General features: G+C 41.9%; 1 protein-coding gene across 3 annotated transcripts in view; it reads right to left on the bottom strand.

Annotated features, from left to right (window-relative positions):
• BCAT1 (branched chain amino acid transaminase 1) overlaps positions 1-15,588 on the bottom strand; it is a 101,302-nt gene that overhangs the window by 55,643 nt on the left and 30,071 nt on the right. For 2 of the 3 annotated variants that reach the window (XM_045554200.1, XM_045554199.1), the window contains exons 1-3: positions 8,863-8,983; positions 7,738-7,809; positions 701-901 (exon numbers count right to left, since the gene is read on the bottom strand). In XM_045554200.1, the coding sequence (XP_045410156.1) occupies positions 701-901; positions 7,738-7,809; positions 8,863-8,904 (315 nt within the window). In that variant the 5' untranslated portion in view covers positions 8,905-8,983. Of the gene's footprint in view, positions 1-700; positions 902-7,737; positions 7,810-8,862; positions 8,984-15,588 lie in introns of those variants that run through there. The other variant, XM_045554201.1, reaches the window with a different exon arrangement.

The following is a 15,588-nucleotide window of genomic DNA, read 5'->3' as shown; positions in this document are numbered from 1 at the left end:
AAAAGTAGTTACTGTATCATTATATCTATTAATATTTTACTATTATCATCTTTTAGTACCTTAGTAGGGAGATGACTATTTCCAGTACCCACAATATTCTGGGAAAGACATCCAGCATATTAAAAAGAAATAAAATAGGGATTAAGGGAACGGAGAGTATTTTGTGTATCTGGTTAACTGTGTATGCTGAGGACCAAGAAGAGAATTCTCAAAACATTTTATGCTTGTAATTATTTCAACTCATGCCTGAAGGAGGACATTTAATTACATGTCCCCTAACATACATAACTACACATTATTACTGGTCATAAAAACATGGTGTTAGCATTAAAATCTAATCATAATATTGTACTCAATGACCCCTTCTCAATTATTAGAAGATCTGAGAACACAGGTGACTTAGTAAAATACCAACAGTACTGGCTTTTTGATTGCTAATTTTCCTACCAATTGTCCTTTCTATTTGCTCCAAATGATTTTTTTATTGACATCACAGAAAATTTAAGATTACCTGAAAAATAAGTTCCTATGATTTATCCCCAATCCAACTGTCTACAGGAAAAATTTTAAAGATATTTTTGACCTCCCATAGTAAACATGATAAAGCCCATATTGCCCAAAAGCTATTTTAGCAGGAGAGCCCCTCAGCACGAAAAGTGAAGGGCAAGCACGCCACCACCATGAAATCCCACAGACTTACTTCCACTGCATAGTGCAAAGTCGATGAGCCGGGGTGCAAGGACAGGTTTTGAAAAGGCTTGATATGAGGTTTCTCCCATCCACACTCTGAGGACCACTCCACTGTCAACATGTGATCCGTGAACACAGTTCCGAAAACCAGAGCCTTTGGGTCTGGTTTTGCCTTTAAAATAGTGGCTGGTGTGATTATTAGATCTTTAGCCTGGGGAAGAAAAATCAGCACCATTATTAAAGAATAGTGACTGAACATCCATTGGCCAGATGACACGGAGGGAAAAAAGTGAAATCACTTGACTTTTCAACGTTAGCCACATGCACAGAAATTTAGCCGTATGTGAGCCAAATAAATCTTGCCTGCATTCAGCATTTGGCCAACGTGCACTGCCTCATATTACCAGAACCAAATTTCAAGTGATATTCAGAAACAAAGACAAAATATCAGGTGAGTAAAATGATGCAAAAAAGCGAACACATCGCTTCTTCACTCTCATGATAGGACTCATGTGGAGCGCTTAGGAAAGAAGAAAGCGTTATCTCCCGTAATAGAAAGAGCAATGCTCACAGTGATTTGTTAATGTCATTAAGAAATGAACTTCTACTTCACAGCGGCTATGCTCCATCTCCCCCAAAGAATTCTTGGCACAAGTCTTCAAAATCCTCTGGATGCCCTGTGGAACAGCGGTCCCCAACCTTTTTGGCACCAGAGACCATTTTCATGGAAGACAAATTTTCTATGACTAAAGGGGGAAGGGGATGGTTTTGAGATGATTCAAGCACATTACATTTATTGTGCACTTTATTTCTATTATTATTACATTGTGATATAGAATGAAATAATTATACAACTCACCATAGGTTGGGGACCCCTGTGTGGAAGGAATGAACAGAGTGAAGCAAATGTTTTCTTCTTTGAAAACAGAGTAGTAGAGAATGAACACTAAGATACAAAACCTCTGTTCTGTGTTGAGGAAATAGTGAACAAAAGACCTCTTATTCAAAGAAAGATAAATAAGAGTAACAGGAAACAACTCCCCACATATCCAGTTTGCCCATTACAAATGATCAAATATGGAAGCAACAAATTGCATACAATACAACTGCTCACTTTATAATAGCCGTAGGATGCTGACAAAAAACACAGAGGAAAGAGCTTTTTTTTGACTGGCTGAAAAACCAGGGACCAGTTCAAACTGTTAACAGGTTGTAAGGAATGTTAAACTCTACTTCTTTTAATACACAAAAATACTCATTTTCCCCAAATTAAACACAGAACTTCATATCATCAGGGTTTTTTTTTTTTCCTGTTTAATTAGACAGGGTCTCACTCTATCACCTAGGCTGGAGTGAGGTGGAACGATCACACCTTACTGTAACCTCAACTCCTGGGCTCGAGCAATACTCCTGTCTCAGCCTCCCAAGTAGCTGGGACTACAGCCACATGGCATCATGCCTGGCTAATTATTTTTTATGTTTTACAGAGTCAGGGTCACTCTATGTTGCCCAGGCTGGTCTTGAACTCCTGGGCTCAAGTGATCCTCCTGCCTCGGCCTCCCATTGTGCTGGGATTATAGGCATAAGCCACTGCACCTGCCCTTATCGTTATTTTTTAAATAATCTTATTACTTCTCAATTCACTGCCTTAGTCACTTGATATATTATGAATGATAAGTAGTTTATTTTTAGAATATTCAGGCTGAAAAATATATTCTAAAGCAGCCAGAAAGCTCACATCACAATGAAGCATAGAGCATTAAGGATAAGATATTATTATGGTAATGTTCATGCTAGTCCAGTAATGCTACTTTATAATGTGTCCATAAAATGCCAAGTTTCAATAGAAAATTGACTTTCTTCTACCACTGTTTAATCCAAGTAAATAAGTTAACTTAAACCCTCTACTGAGCACAATAAATGTATTTAAAGGGATACATTCCAGCTACATTGTTGTGATCTTTGAATCCCCTTTCTCTCCCATTATCCTCTAGACTAGGTACGGGTCAGGCAAACTCAACCTGTAGGTGAAGCCAGCTGGCATGTTTTGTAAATAAAAATTTTGGAACATAGTGACACCATTCTTTTACCTTCAATGGTAGTATAGTCCACTAGTTATGACAAAAACCTGAGGGCCCTAAAACGTAAAATATTTATTATCTGGCCCTTTAATAGAGTTTGCCAACCCCTGCCCTAGACTGTTTAGACAAGAATTCTGGCTAGAGTATTCACAGTTAAATCTGCAAAGCTAGCACAGTGCCCGGCACACAGAACAGTAAAGGGTTTCTTAAATACTAAAAATGTCAGGCTTATTTCAGATACACCCTGTAATGAATGATAGACTCATTTCATAGAAGATGGCGTGGATTTAAAGTGAGTGAAATTCTAACACAAACTTTTTATTAATGAATGGTGTCACAGTATTCTTGCACAATGAGGCACTTGTGATTTTGCTTTGGTTAGCTTTTTTCAGTGGATGGGGAGGATGCTGGGCTAAGAAAAATCTGGAACCACATCAATATTGTAAGACAAATTTAATGCAAATTTTCTTGTACTGAGACTACTAGTGAGAGTTTCTTAGTAAAAAGAGGGGGTAGTAAGACACAAAACAAAAACAGAAAGATGAGAGTAGGTGAAAAGAATGATTGTGGCCCAGGATATATAAATTTTAGTTTTCTGAGCCCTCTCTAGAACCACTCACAACAACCCACTGTTCCAGAAAGATTAAATTAGTTACTGGCAAAGCAGAGATACAGAATAAGGTGATTTTTATGCTCAACTTTAGTGTTCTTACAATTATAATTTGATAATACCAATAAAAATTCTGAAAATTAAATATAAATGATTAAATCATCAGGTATGAGTTCTGTTTCAGTAACCCACTACATTCTTTTGTAAGACACGTGGTTTCTTAATGACATGAATAGTAACCTTTCTGATTTGTACCTAAGGAATGCTCTATATCCAGTTTTTCAAAGTAAGGCACAATAGAATGGCTTTTAGAATGGGGGGGGGGCATGGGCAATATATATAACCTGAACTTTTGGACCCCCATAATAAGCTGAAAAAAAAATAAAAAAATAAAAAAAAGAATCTCATCAAGAAACTCTAATTTCCTGTATTTGAAAAACTTTCTGCAACTCTGAAAACTAAAACAACTGCTCTTAACCTAAGAATACTAAAATAATTAGGTGATACAGTTGAATGAAACTCAAAATAAACAAAATATTAACTGAAGTTCTGTGACTGGTGGAGTAAATAGAAAATGCAGTACTAAGGGAAAAAATCAGCATAACAAAAAAGAAAACTGTTTACAAAGCTATCAGTGTTCTTTAAAAATCATTTTCTTTTTCTGAATTTCCTTTCCAAAGGTGGATAAAAATAACAGTATTTGTAAAATGATACTGTCTCCTGCATAATTAATCTCTTTCTAATACTCCACATTCTCTGCTGTCTCATACCATATGCTTGTGGAAAAATTTGGAATGCCACAATGACTGATTGTGAAATGACAATAAATACTGACAAAAAACAGGGCATATAAAGAATAACAATTTCCTAATTCAAGGTTTGTGATTGGGTAATCATTTGCTCTGAAATGAGGAAGCCCATGGCAGGGCAGGGAAGTGCCACATGGTTGAAAGCCTCTGAGGACCGGGTAGTCAGCGTTCAGGCAGCAGCTTTTGCTCACCACTCTATAGCACATTTGTCCTTCTCTGCACTGGCCTTCCTTTACCAATGCCAAGTCTGCGTTACAACTGCATAAGCAATTCTTAAACTTTGTTCTACGACGGGCTTCTGTGCATTTTTCTTAGCTATTTGGAAAGCCGTAGGTGCCATGTTCATTATCTTTTAGATATACTCTTTTAAAATTTAATAAAGAGGCATGATGAGAATTACAGGTTTGGAGTGTCACATACTGTGGCAATATGTGAAGCAGGGGGGACTGGAAGAAACAGATGGCTGACTTCTTCCAACAAAGAGGACCCCAGGGTCCACAAAAAGATTCTCTAGGATATGTAATAAGGCATTTTATTACTGGGCCCTGTTGGAAAAAGGATCCTCATTTTAATATGATTGCATCATAAGGTGGGAAGGGAAAGCAATATGAAAACTGCGCAAGAGAGACAAACTGCACAAATGGCAATACAAAATGTTATAAATAGGGTAGATTAACAAACAAGATAGAAAAATGTGTCAAAAGCAACCCCAGTTAGAATGGCTATCATTAAAAAGAGAGAAAATAACAGGTGCTGGTGAGGATGCAGAGATAAGGGAACTTTTACATGCTGTTGGTGGGAATGTAAATTACTATAGCCAGGATGGAAAACTGTATGGAGATTTCTCAGAAAACAAGAAATAGAACTACCATGTGGATCCAGCAATCCAACCACTGGGTATTTGTCCATGGGAAAAGAAATCAGTATATCAAAGGGATACCTGCACCCCCCATGTTTATTGAGCACTATTCATAACTGCAAAGATATGGAATCAACATAAGTGTTCATCAGTGGACAAAGGGACAAAGAAAATGTGATATATATACATAACGGAATACTATTCAGCCATAAAAAAAGAATGAAATCATGTCATTTGCAGCAACATGGATGGAACTGGCAGTCATTATGTTAAGCGAAATAACCCAGGCACAGAAAGACAAATATCTCATGTTCTCTCTCATATGTGGGAGCTAAAAAAGTTCATCTCACAGAGGTAGAAAATAGAATGACAGACACCAGAGGCTGGGAAGAGTGTATGGGAGTGGGAGGGATGAAGAAAGACTGACTAACGGGTACAAACATACAGTCAGATAGAAGCAATAACTTCTAATATTCAATAACAGAATAGGATAACTATAGTTAATAACAATGTGTATATATTTCAAAGTAGCTAGAAGAGAGGACTTGAAATGTTCTCAACACAAAATGATAAATACCCATATACCCAGGCTTGACCATTACACAGTTTATGCCTGTAACAATATATTACATGTACCCCAGAAATATATACAGATATCATGTATCAATTAAAGAATAAAAATATCAAAAACAAAGATGGTCTATATAAAACCCACCATTTTTCTCCTCCAAATTATCAAATTATTTTACATTTGCCTCCTATGTGTGCTGTGCATACATCCATTGTAACTCATGTTTTGATACGTAAATACATGAGTGTCAGTAGACAACCTCCCTTTAACTAAAACCTAAATTTAGAAATCTAAATCAAAAGAAATCAAAAGATTATTTACATTATGAATTAATTTTTTACTTTGCAAAGACTTCAAAGTATAAGGTCTTTTTTTTTTGAGACAGAGTCTCACTCTGTTGCCCAGGCTAGAGTGAGTGCCGTAGCGTCAGCCTAGCTCACAGCAACCTCAAACTCCTGGGGTCAAGCAATCCTCCTGCCTCAGCCTTCCGAGTAGCTGGGACTACAGGCATGTGCCACCATGCCCTGCTAATTTTTTCTATCTATATTTTTAGCTGTCCATATAATTTCTTTCTATTTTTAGTAGAGACGGTCTCCCTCTTGCTCAGGCTGGTCTCGAACTCCTGACCTCGAGCGATCCTTCCACCTCGGCCTCCCAGAGTGCTAGGATTACAGGCGTGAGCCACCTTGCCCAGCCGAAAGTATAAGATCTTTCAGGAAAAATTTTATCTACCTATTCTCTTTGAGGAATTTACTTACTGTATACAATGAGTCTTAGAGATTATCAAGTGGGTGTCTCTTTTCTTTATTTCTTTTTTTTTTTTTCCGAGACAGGGTCTTGATCTGTCACCCAGGCTAGAGTGCAGTGGCATCATCATAGCTCACTACAACCTCCAACTCCTAGGCTCAAGTGATCCTCTTGCCTCAGCCTCCCAAGTAGCTGGGACAACAGGCATGCCCTACCATACCTGGCTAATTTTTCTATTTTTTGTAGAGATGGAGCCTTGCTATGTTGCTCAAGCTGGTCTGGAACTCCTGGCCTCCAGCGATCCTCCCACCTCAGCCTCCCCACAGTGCTAGGATTACAGGCATGAGCCACCACCCTTGGCCATTCTTACCTCATTCTTTTAAAAACCTATATCTAAATACGTAAGTCTTCAAATGTATTAGAGCTTAATCTTCATGGATTAGTACCGTAGATCTGCTATGAGGCTACACAGGATATTATCTTTAAGAGACCAGAAATAATACAGACAAATACAATTGACAAATTTATTTTAGTAAAGAAATTGCTATAATCTATTGTAATTTGGTTTAAAAAAATCTTTGTGAGCAGAGACCTTATCTTGAATTTATCTTTGGACTTCCAATGCCCAGCACAGTCCCTGGCACACCATAAGAGCTGAGTGCCTACAAAATTGATGAGTCAAGTTTTACTCCCTCTCTGAACTCTGCCAGGATGTGAGATCATTAGAACACTCTGTGCTGTGGATGACAATTGACAGTGACCGAAACAGGCAGAAAAGCACAACTACGTATAAAGAGAAGCAGAAACCTCCATAGTTGGGAGGTGGTGGATAATGATTTATAGAGGAAATAATAATACATCTTACACTTGTATTTTTATGATTTTCAAAGTACTTTTATAAGATTCATATCTTTTATTCCTCACTATTCCCCTGTGAAGTATTAGATTATTTAATATATAAACTCCATAATTCAAACAGAAAAAGAAAAAACATGCAACACTTTTACTATAAAGCATTATGGGCTGCTTAAAGAGAAAAATTATAATCAGTTTAACTTTTTCCACGAGTGAAAGGTTATTATGTAATCAGATAAACGCCTAGGTTAATATTCACGAATTGACTATTTTCCAAGAAAAAAATTCGGACTCATGAAATAAAATAAACAATTGACTTACTATATAATTTTTGATGTGATGCCAAATAGCTTCCCACCCGCCCCCCCCCCCCGCGAAAGTGGAATTTAAAATGCATGACAGCATCTCCCATCTACTGTATAACCTACACAGTGAAAATGTCCCCAAATCCCAACAAGAAATGGATCGACTCAGTTGAATGTTGCTTCAGACACAACCTCTGACAAACAACTTACCTTGAAAGTCTCCACCACCTCCTTGCATCCTCCTCCTTCGGCACATCCTGGGGAGCATCCGTTATTGCAGTCCTTAAAGAAGAATTAAACCATCATTAAGCAAATGCAGGTGGGTAACCGGGGCCTGGGGTCACCAACATCACGCACCATGACACTCAGCATGACGCTCCGGTACCCACGCAAACAGAAAACGGAGGATCGGACAACCGAACCGCCCGGCAGGGCAGGAGCCTCGGGCGAGCGCGTCCTGAGAGTGCGGCCCCTCACGTCCCACCCTGCCCGGGTCGCGGCTGTGTCTGTCCTCCGCTGGCTTAGGGAAGACTGGTCAAATTCCAGGTCAGCCCTGCAGAGCCAGGGTTCACCAGCAAGGAACAAGAAGGCAATTGTCTCCCTTATATCCCAGAAAATAGTCTAGACTAGGGTTTTAAACCATTTATAGAAAAACCTCCCGGGCGCGCTCAGCCTCGTGGTCTTGTCAATCACTGGCGCACAATGGCAGGCCCGCAAGAGGGACGGGGTTCGGCGTGAACCATTTTCTCCCCGGGCAGGGTCCTCCATGCCACAGCTTAAGGACTAAACCTCCCGCTATTATTAGCAGGCAATATAAAAGATAAAGACACAGGGAAGCCGGACCAATTGGGGAAAAGTGCAGACCAAAAAAAAAAAAAGCCTAATCTGCTAAATAACTACGGGAGGGAAGAAGAAAGGGGTCCACAGCGGCAGAAGACTGCGGTGAAAATGTCTTGGGGAGGCCAAGGCACGCAGGACGTGGCTGCGGGTTCTGGCAGCAGAGATTCCGCTCCCCCCTCCTCCTCCACAGCGGCTTGCGTGGCTCCCCTCACGTCCCCGTGCCGGTCCTTGCCGCGCTCCGGAGCGGGCCACCCATCGGGGTGGGAGACCTGGCCGGGGGGACCTCGCCGAGGCGGAGTGCGCAGGCCGGGAGTTCAGACCTGCGGCAGGGATGCGGGCCGAGCGGACGCCTCGGGAGAGGCGGGACCGGGCGCGAGGCGGCGGCGAAGGAGGCTGGTGCAGGGAGCGGCAGCAACGCGCCCGGCCCGGCGGCGGGCTCCGGAGCCCCGAGTTCCAGCCCTCCCCGCCGTCCGCAGACGCCCGGGTGCGGCGTACCTGCAGGGCGAGGGCCGCGGCGGCGCGCGGCGGGCTGGCCATGGGCGGGCTGCGGGCGCGCGGGGCTGCGGGGGCCGGCGGCGGCGGCACGCGGGGCGCGGCGGGACGCGCAAGCAGACGGCGAGGCACCGGGTGCCACGACCCGGGGCAGCGCGCCAGGGCCAGACGCAGGGAACCACGCAGCCCATCCAGCATCCCTGGGGGAGGAGCCTCCGACAGTCTGGTCCCGGTCGGTCTGCAGTTGCGAAAACCAGAGCCGTCGTCCCCGCCACCTGGTCTCGTGCGGTGGCCCGAGATTGCGCCCTCCGTGCGAGCGCCTTTCCAAGCGCGGGCGCTTAGCTAGCATCCTCATTAACTTAACAAGTGATCTCGGGGTGAGGGGCCGGCAACGCCCCTCGAGCCAGGCAAAAGAAACCTGGGGGACATCGCGCTAGGGCAGCTTTTCCACTGACTCCAGACCAAAATGACAAAAGGCAGTTTCTTCCCGGGGAGTTTGATGGCGGGGATTGGCCTTTGTGCGTAGGCTCTCGTCTGCCACCGACCCCCATGTGCAAACTGAAGGGGAGGACCTGAATCCGGCTTTTAGATTTCCTTGTGCCACCTAATTTGGAACTGCGGTTGTGGGGCTACCAGGCTCCACATCCCCTAAAAGAGCTGTTTGCCCAAAGATCTCGGTGCCATTCATCGTTTACAGGCAAAACAGACCATCGAGAGCTCCCGGTCATACCGTTTGGACAGGTTTCTGATGTAGAGTCCTAATAGCAATGTTTAGCAGGAGGACTGGGAAAGCGGCGTTGGAAATACTGCTGGGTTTAAGAATGGAAAAGAAAGATTGGAATAGCTATTGTCTCCAGTGCTGTGTTCTCCCTGGGCAACGTCAGCCTAAATTATGAGCCTTCCTGGTTTTTAAATTAATAGGAAGTGGTGACTGGGGCTGACTTGATCTTGGAAAGTGGGGGAGGGCTGTTATTCTGGGTGAAAGCGGTTGAATCCGGTCTGGTTTTAGAATTGATTTCATACAGCCATGCAGACAACATACTGTAGCTCTGATCTTAACAAGTCAGAAAACAACCTTCACTTCTTCCTCCCTCCCATGATACAAAGCATACAAAAGCCTCTTATGCTGGGGTGGGGTCCCAAGCTCCAAAGACCACAGAGCCCAGGCAGGTCATGTGCCACCATAAAGTGGTAAGTGTTCCTGCAAACCAGGAGTCTCTTGTTAAAGAAATGTTAAGTCAAATTTAAAAATTTTTTTTTTTTTTTTTACTACAGGCTAGGTAAGCCCTTGGGTTCAGGCAAGGTAAACCCTTGCCACCCGGGATCAAGGCTGAAGAATAAGAAAGCCTTAGGAAGAGTTATAAACAACTTATTGGCATTCAAAAGGCTGGTTAAAAGGTTTACACCAGACATTCCATCAGGGCCCGTTGTTTTAAAGGTACACACTACACAATCCCAATTTTATTGCTATTTTAAATGCTACTTGTAAATCCTTGCTTTTCAGCCAGTCAAAAAATCATATGTAATACAATGATGTTATTAAAGAATTAACCATGCTGCCACCTATCTCTTCCCTCATATTGAGTGCAAAACTTAGTGACAGTGCCATCTATGTTAACTGCTTTACTTCCTCCCCCTTCAGGTGACTATCGTTTGACTTCTGTCCAATTATTCCACCTACACCAGGTCCCTAATAGCCTTCATTTTGTTCAACCCAATGGTTTTGCTTCTGGTGCATGTTCATGGCTGCACCTCCATGCTGATGACTCCCACATATATATTTTCAGTCCACCTCTCTCCTGAGCAGGAGATATTTGCAGTCAAAAATCTGTCTAAAATATAAATCGTGTAGGGGTGCAGGAAATTTCACCCCAAAATATAGCCTCTTGGTATAAAGAACATTTTGAATGAAAGGCCCTTAGAGATCAACCGGCATCGGAAGGAAGGGGCCCTCCGTAAAGACTAGAGGGACCCAACAAGACTTTCCTTTCCCTCCCTGTTATCTCATTAGCTTTTGCAGGAAAGATCAAGAATGCCACCAGACCTGACCCAACCCATTTTCAAAAAAATGCCTGTCTCTCAGGTTAATTTAATTTCCAAGGAAAATCATTTACAAGTCTGTTTCCCCTCTATCCATTCATTCTTCAAGTATCTATTACCATCTCACTAGTAACCATTTATTGCCTCTCAACAGAATTACCTATATTCCCCAACTCCCCCACCACCATCCTCCATGAAGATATATAAGTATTTAGGTCTCACGGGGATATCGGGCAATCACTCTGTCATTCCCCCTGTGTGCACAGTAACAATAAAATTTATGTAGCTTTTCTCTTATTAATCTCCTTTATTAGGAGTTCATTTTTCAGTGAACATTCACATGGCAAGGAGGAAGTTTTCCCTCCCCAACACTACCATGTGCCAAGCCCTGGGCTAGAAGCTGGGGATGTTAGGAGCAAACCACCATCCATTATCATGCGTTGCCCCCCAGCCAGATAGAATAGTGCTGACTGTTTTACAAAGAGTGTTAACTAATCCCACCAACAAAATGTAAAATTGTAACAAGTGCTTCCTGTGCTCTAAGAGACTCTAATAATAGACGGTAACCCACTTAGAAAAGCCTGGAAAGGCTTTCCAACAAGTGATCCTTGAGCAGAGATCTGGAGGATTAAAATAAAAGAAATTTACTAAAGGAAGAAGGGAGGAAGAGCACCTGAGATGAAAGTGAGTTCCAGGTCAAAAGAACATCTCTGAGGAGGGAAGGAATGGGGTGCTTAGAAAGGACCCAAAGTGAGCCAGAGGGGCTGGGGTAGCACAAGGGGAAGGAATAGAAGGTAAAGGCTGTCATAAAGGTATGAACTAAATCATAGTGTTTATTTAACTTATTTAATGAAGTTACCAGACACATGTTTAAATTGGTTCAAAGAACAGGCACATTTATAAGTCAGAAATATTGAAATGAATATGCAAATGAAACTGGCTTCTACAGTGAGGAAGAGAGGTTAATTGAGTGAACCCTGACCCTCAGAATTCATTTGCATATCTACATCCAAGAATTATTTTGCATTTCTATCAGTTATCTATAAAATAACTCAAATGCAATGGAACAATCTAAGACACAATGAAAAGGCCAAATGAATGAGAATCAGATAACCTTAAAGGTTTGCTCTAAACAATGAATTGTTTCCCACTAAAGCATATTTTCCCTGCAGTGGGAAAATATAATTTCTTCATTCAAGAAGTGCTATTACCTAGCACTCTGGGAGGCCAAGGAGGGAGGATTGCTTGAGCTCAGGAGTTCAAGACTAGCCTAAGCAAGAGTGAGGACTCCCTTCCCACCCCTCCCCCCGTTTTCTACTAAAAATAGAAATAAAAATTAGCTGGGCCACTAAAAATAGAAAAAATTAGCCAGGCATGGTGGCGCATGCCTGTAGTCCCAGCTACTTGGGAGGCTGAGGCAGGAGGATCACTTGAGCCCAGGAGTTTGAGGTTGCTGTGAGCTAGGCTGATGCCACAGCACTCTAGCCCGGGCAACAGAGTGAGACTCTGTCTCAAAAAAAAAGAAGGATCAATAGAGAAAGTGACTAGTCTTGGTGTAGTGACTCTGGTACATTTTCTGGTACTTTGTGGTATGAATATTCATATTGTCTGATCCATCTCCTCTCAGAAATAGCTTTTTTGTTGTTGTTGCTTTCTTTTGTCATTGTCTTTCTGTGTCGTTCTGTCATAAAGACGATTACCATAGGGTAGAGCAGAGCCTAGAACTCGGATAAGCCCGCTGTTCGAGCCGGTCCTGTAGGCTAGCCAGTTACACAGTCCCAACTAGACTGGAGCCTATTAAAGACAAACTTGGCTTGCAGGTCCCTGGAAAAAAAAAGCAAAACCACATGAGGTTCCCCTCTTGTCCTGTTTTATGTTCCTGAGCTTGTCTTGCGGCTGAGTGGGAATTTTCTCCTCAGTCTCCACCATCTGTGGGGGCGTGTGTTCTCAGGGACACACCAGGAAGCCAGTCTGAAAAAGATTGGGAGTCTGAGACACGTAGGTTCTGAACAGCGCACTCTTTGTACCGAACATGTCAAGCTCCAGGGAAGTCTTTTTCTTATTTGTTTTTATTTATTTATTTATTTATTTTTGAGACAGAGTCTCACTCTGTTGCTGGGGCTAGAGTGCCGAGGCATCAGCCTAGCTCACAGCAACCTCAAACTCCTGGGCTCAGGCGATCCTCCTGCCTCAGCCTCTGGAGTAGCTGGGACTACAGGCACATGCCACCATGCCTGGCTAATTTTTTCTATATATATATTTTTTAGCTGTCCAAATCATTTCTTTCTATTTTTAGTAGAGACAGAGTCTCGCTCTTGCTCAGGCTGGTCTCAAACCCCTGACCTCGAGCGATCCTCCCGCCTCGACCTCCCAGAGTGCTAGGATTACAGGCGTGAGCCACTGCACCCAGCCCAGGGGAGTCTTTTTCTTAAAAGGTCTTCTTTGTCTATTTCTGAGAGTGAATTTTGGGGAATCATGGGAACTATCTCCTCTACGCCCTCTCCAGGAACACTCTAAACCGGGACAATCACTACCTGGGCTTTCTATGAAGAGACTTACAGGATGGAGTCGCTTTTGGAATAAATATACCATTGAGAATTCTAATTATTAAGGGCCAAAAGATGGATCCTTTAAATTAAAAGACTTCTAAGTTTTTTTTTTTTCAAAAAATAAGTTTTAGAGATGTCTTATTCTAAGCAATCACCTTATTTGTATTAATAGATAAATTAGAGGGAAAGAAAGGCACTTAATGTGGCTAGCCCTAAAAAGTCTCTTGACAAAATTAAAGAGCAAATTTTGGCCTAAAAAAAAAAAAAATCACTGTATACTGCCCCAGCAGAGACAACAGTAAAAGCCAGTTCACTTTGTAGCCTACTGGTTACAGTGCTGTGCTTTCTCCTCCACACCTAGGTTTGATTCCCAGGCAGGGAATGACTGTTCTGGTTTGACATTTGTATGACTTTCGCCATGTATTGCCCTTCCATGCACAGCTTTTGATTTCCTGTATTCTGTGGGGGCACATGGGGCTTTTAGACATTTATGTACAAATGGTCAGCTGAAAAACTGGACGAAAAATGTGGGTTACATTTCATTTATGGCTCTCGAGACTTTCCATTCTTTGAGCTCTTTTTGTGGCTTTTCTGGATCTTGTAAAAACTGTTTACCTCTTTGGAGACACCTCTTGTTTCATTGATTAAGTCATAACCTTGGTTAAGGCTTATTGGTTTCACTTAAAAGAGCACTTCAGTTAAAAAGTTCAAAACAAGAGCGTCAGCTGTTCGTCCCAGCTAGTCTGCTCCATTCATCTTCACTGCTCCCTACTTCCTTCCTCCTTGCCAGTCATGGAGTTTTGACCAATCAAAGGCGGCCAACTGTTCAAATGGTGTTTCGGTGAGACAAAGGCTGAGCTGTAACCAATCCAGCTGTTTCTATGCTTCACTTCCATTTTCCATATGTCACTTTCTTATTTCTGTCCATGAATCTTCTCCAGCATTGGAGTGTCTCTGAACCTGGTCTAGTTCAGCTGCCCAATGTGTGAATTGCTCTTTGCTCAATTAAACTGTTAAATTCAATTTGTCAGAAGTGGGTTCTGCAATAGAGCTCCCAGAGACCCTCAGGAGAACCAAGAGTCCAAGTGAGGGACACGCCGGACCCACTGTGTCCACTGCTTTCTCGCTGCAACTGAGGCTCATGGGTGAGTTCTCGCTCAGATTCCAAATCTCTACAGATTTTGACTTCCCTAAATTTGTTTGAGCAAATTTTTTGATCCTAACTGGGTTCAGAAGTAACAACAGAAACAAAACTAGGTCTGGCATCAGATTGGATCCCATAATTAATTAGCTTAGATCCAGTTAAAGGCCTTAAATGTCTGACCGGGTCAGGCAGAAACTGGCAGTAAATGGCAATACTACAGAGGGTTAGAACTCCAGCTTTCAGGAATTCGCAGAGCTTTCCGTATTCTATGTCTTTATTCCTTTTTCTTGTCTGCTTGGGTAAAAAAAAAATCATTGCCTAAGTTGATCAGGGAGATCTGAGAGCCAAAGCCAAGATTCAAGGTAAAAATAGGACCCTTAATTTCTGAAGAACTGAGTACTCCACAATGCCTACCTATACATGCATAAGTATTAGGCCCTGGAAGCAGCAAATGCTTCCAGAAATGGCAAAATCTTACTAATGGCAAATCATTTCCTAGATAGTAATTGCTTAAAACAATAAAATAGGTAATTAAAAGGTTGATAGTCTAAATAAAAAATAATAATATTTAATAGCCAGTATATAAAAATTCTTCAAAAGAGCTATAAGATCTGCTTCTGTCTGCATGTCTATATTTCCATGTGTGTTTATATGTCATGTGTACATGATATTTCCCTGACAAAATATATAAAAGAGCTCTAATTAATTAGCTTAAAAAATAAGCACTTAAATCAAATATTTTATCAAGAAGTAGAAACTAACTCAGATGCTTTTCAGTTCTTGTGACTTCAATAATACAGTAATTGACCTCTGTTCAACTTTCTTTTTGATTCTTTTGCACTCTGATTCACAATGTCTCTTTACGTTTACTCTCGAAGGGAGACAATTAGCATGGACCCGAATACCTCAGGGATACTATGAGTCTCCTTCAATATTCTCTCAAATTCTCAAAGCTGATTTAACTCCATAACCTTTACCCAAAGATCCACACTTGTT

Source organism: Lemur catta, chromosome 6 (genome assembly GCF_020740605.2).
Source record: "Lemur catta isolate mLemCat1 chromosome 6, mLemCat1.pri, whole genome shotgun sequence".
In the NCBI taxonomy this organism is placed as follows: domain Eukaryota; kingdom Metazoa; phylum Chordata; class Mammalia; order Primates; family Lemuridae; genus Lemur; species Lemur catta.
This window is presented reverse-complemented; position numbering and strand designations above follow the sequence as displayed.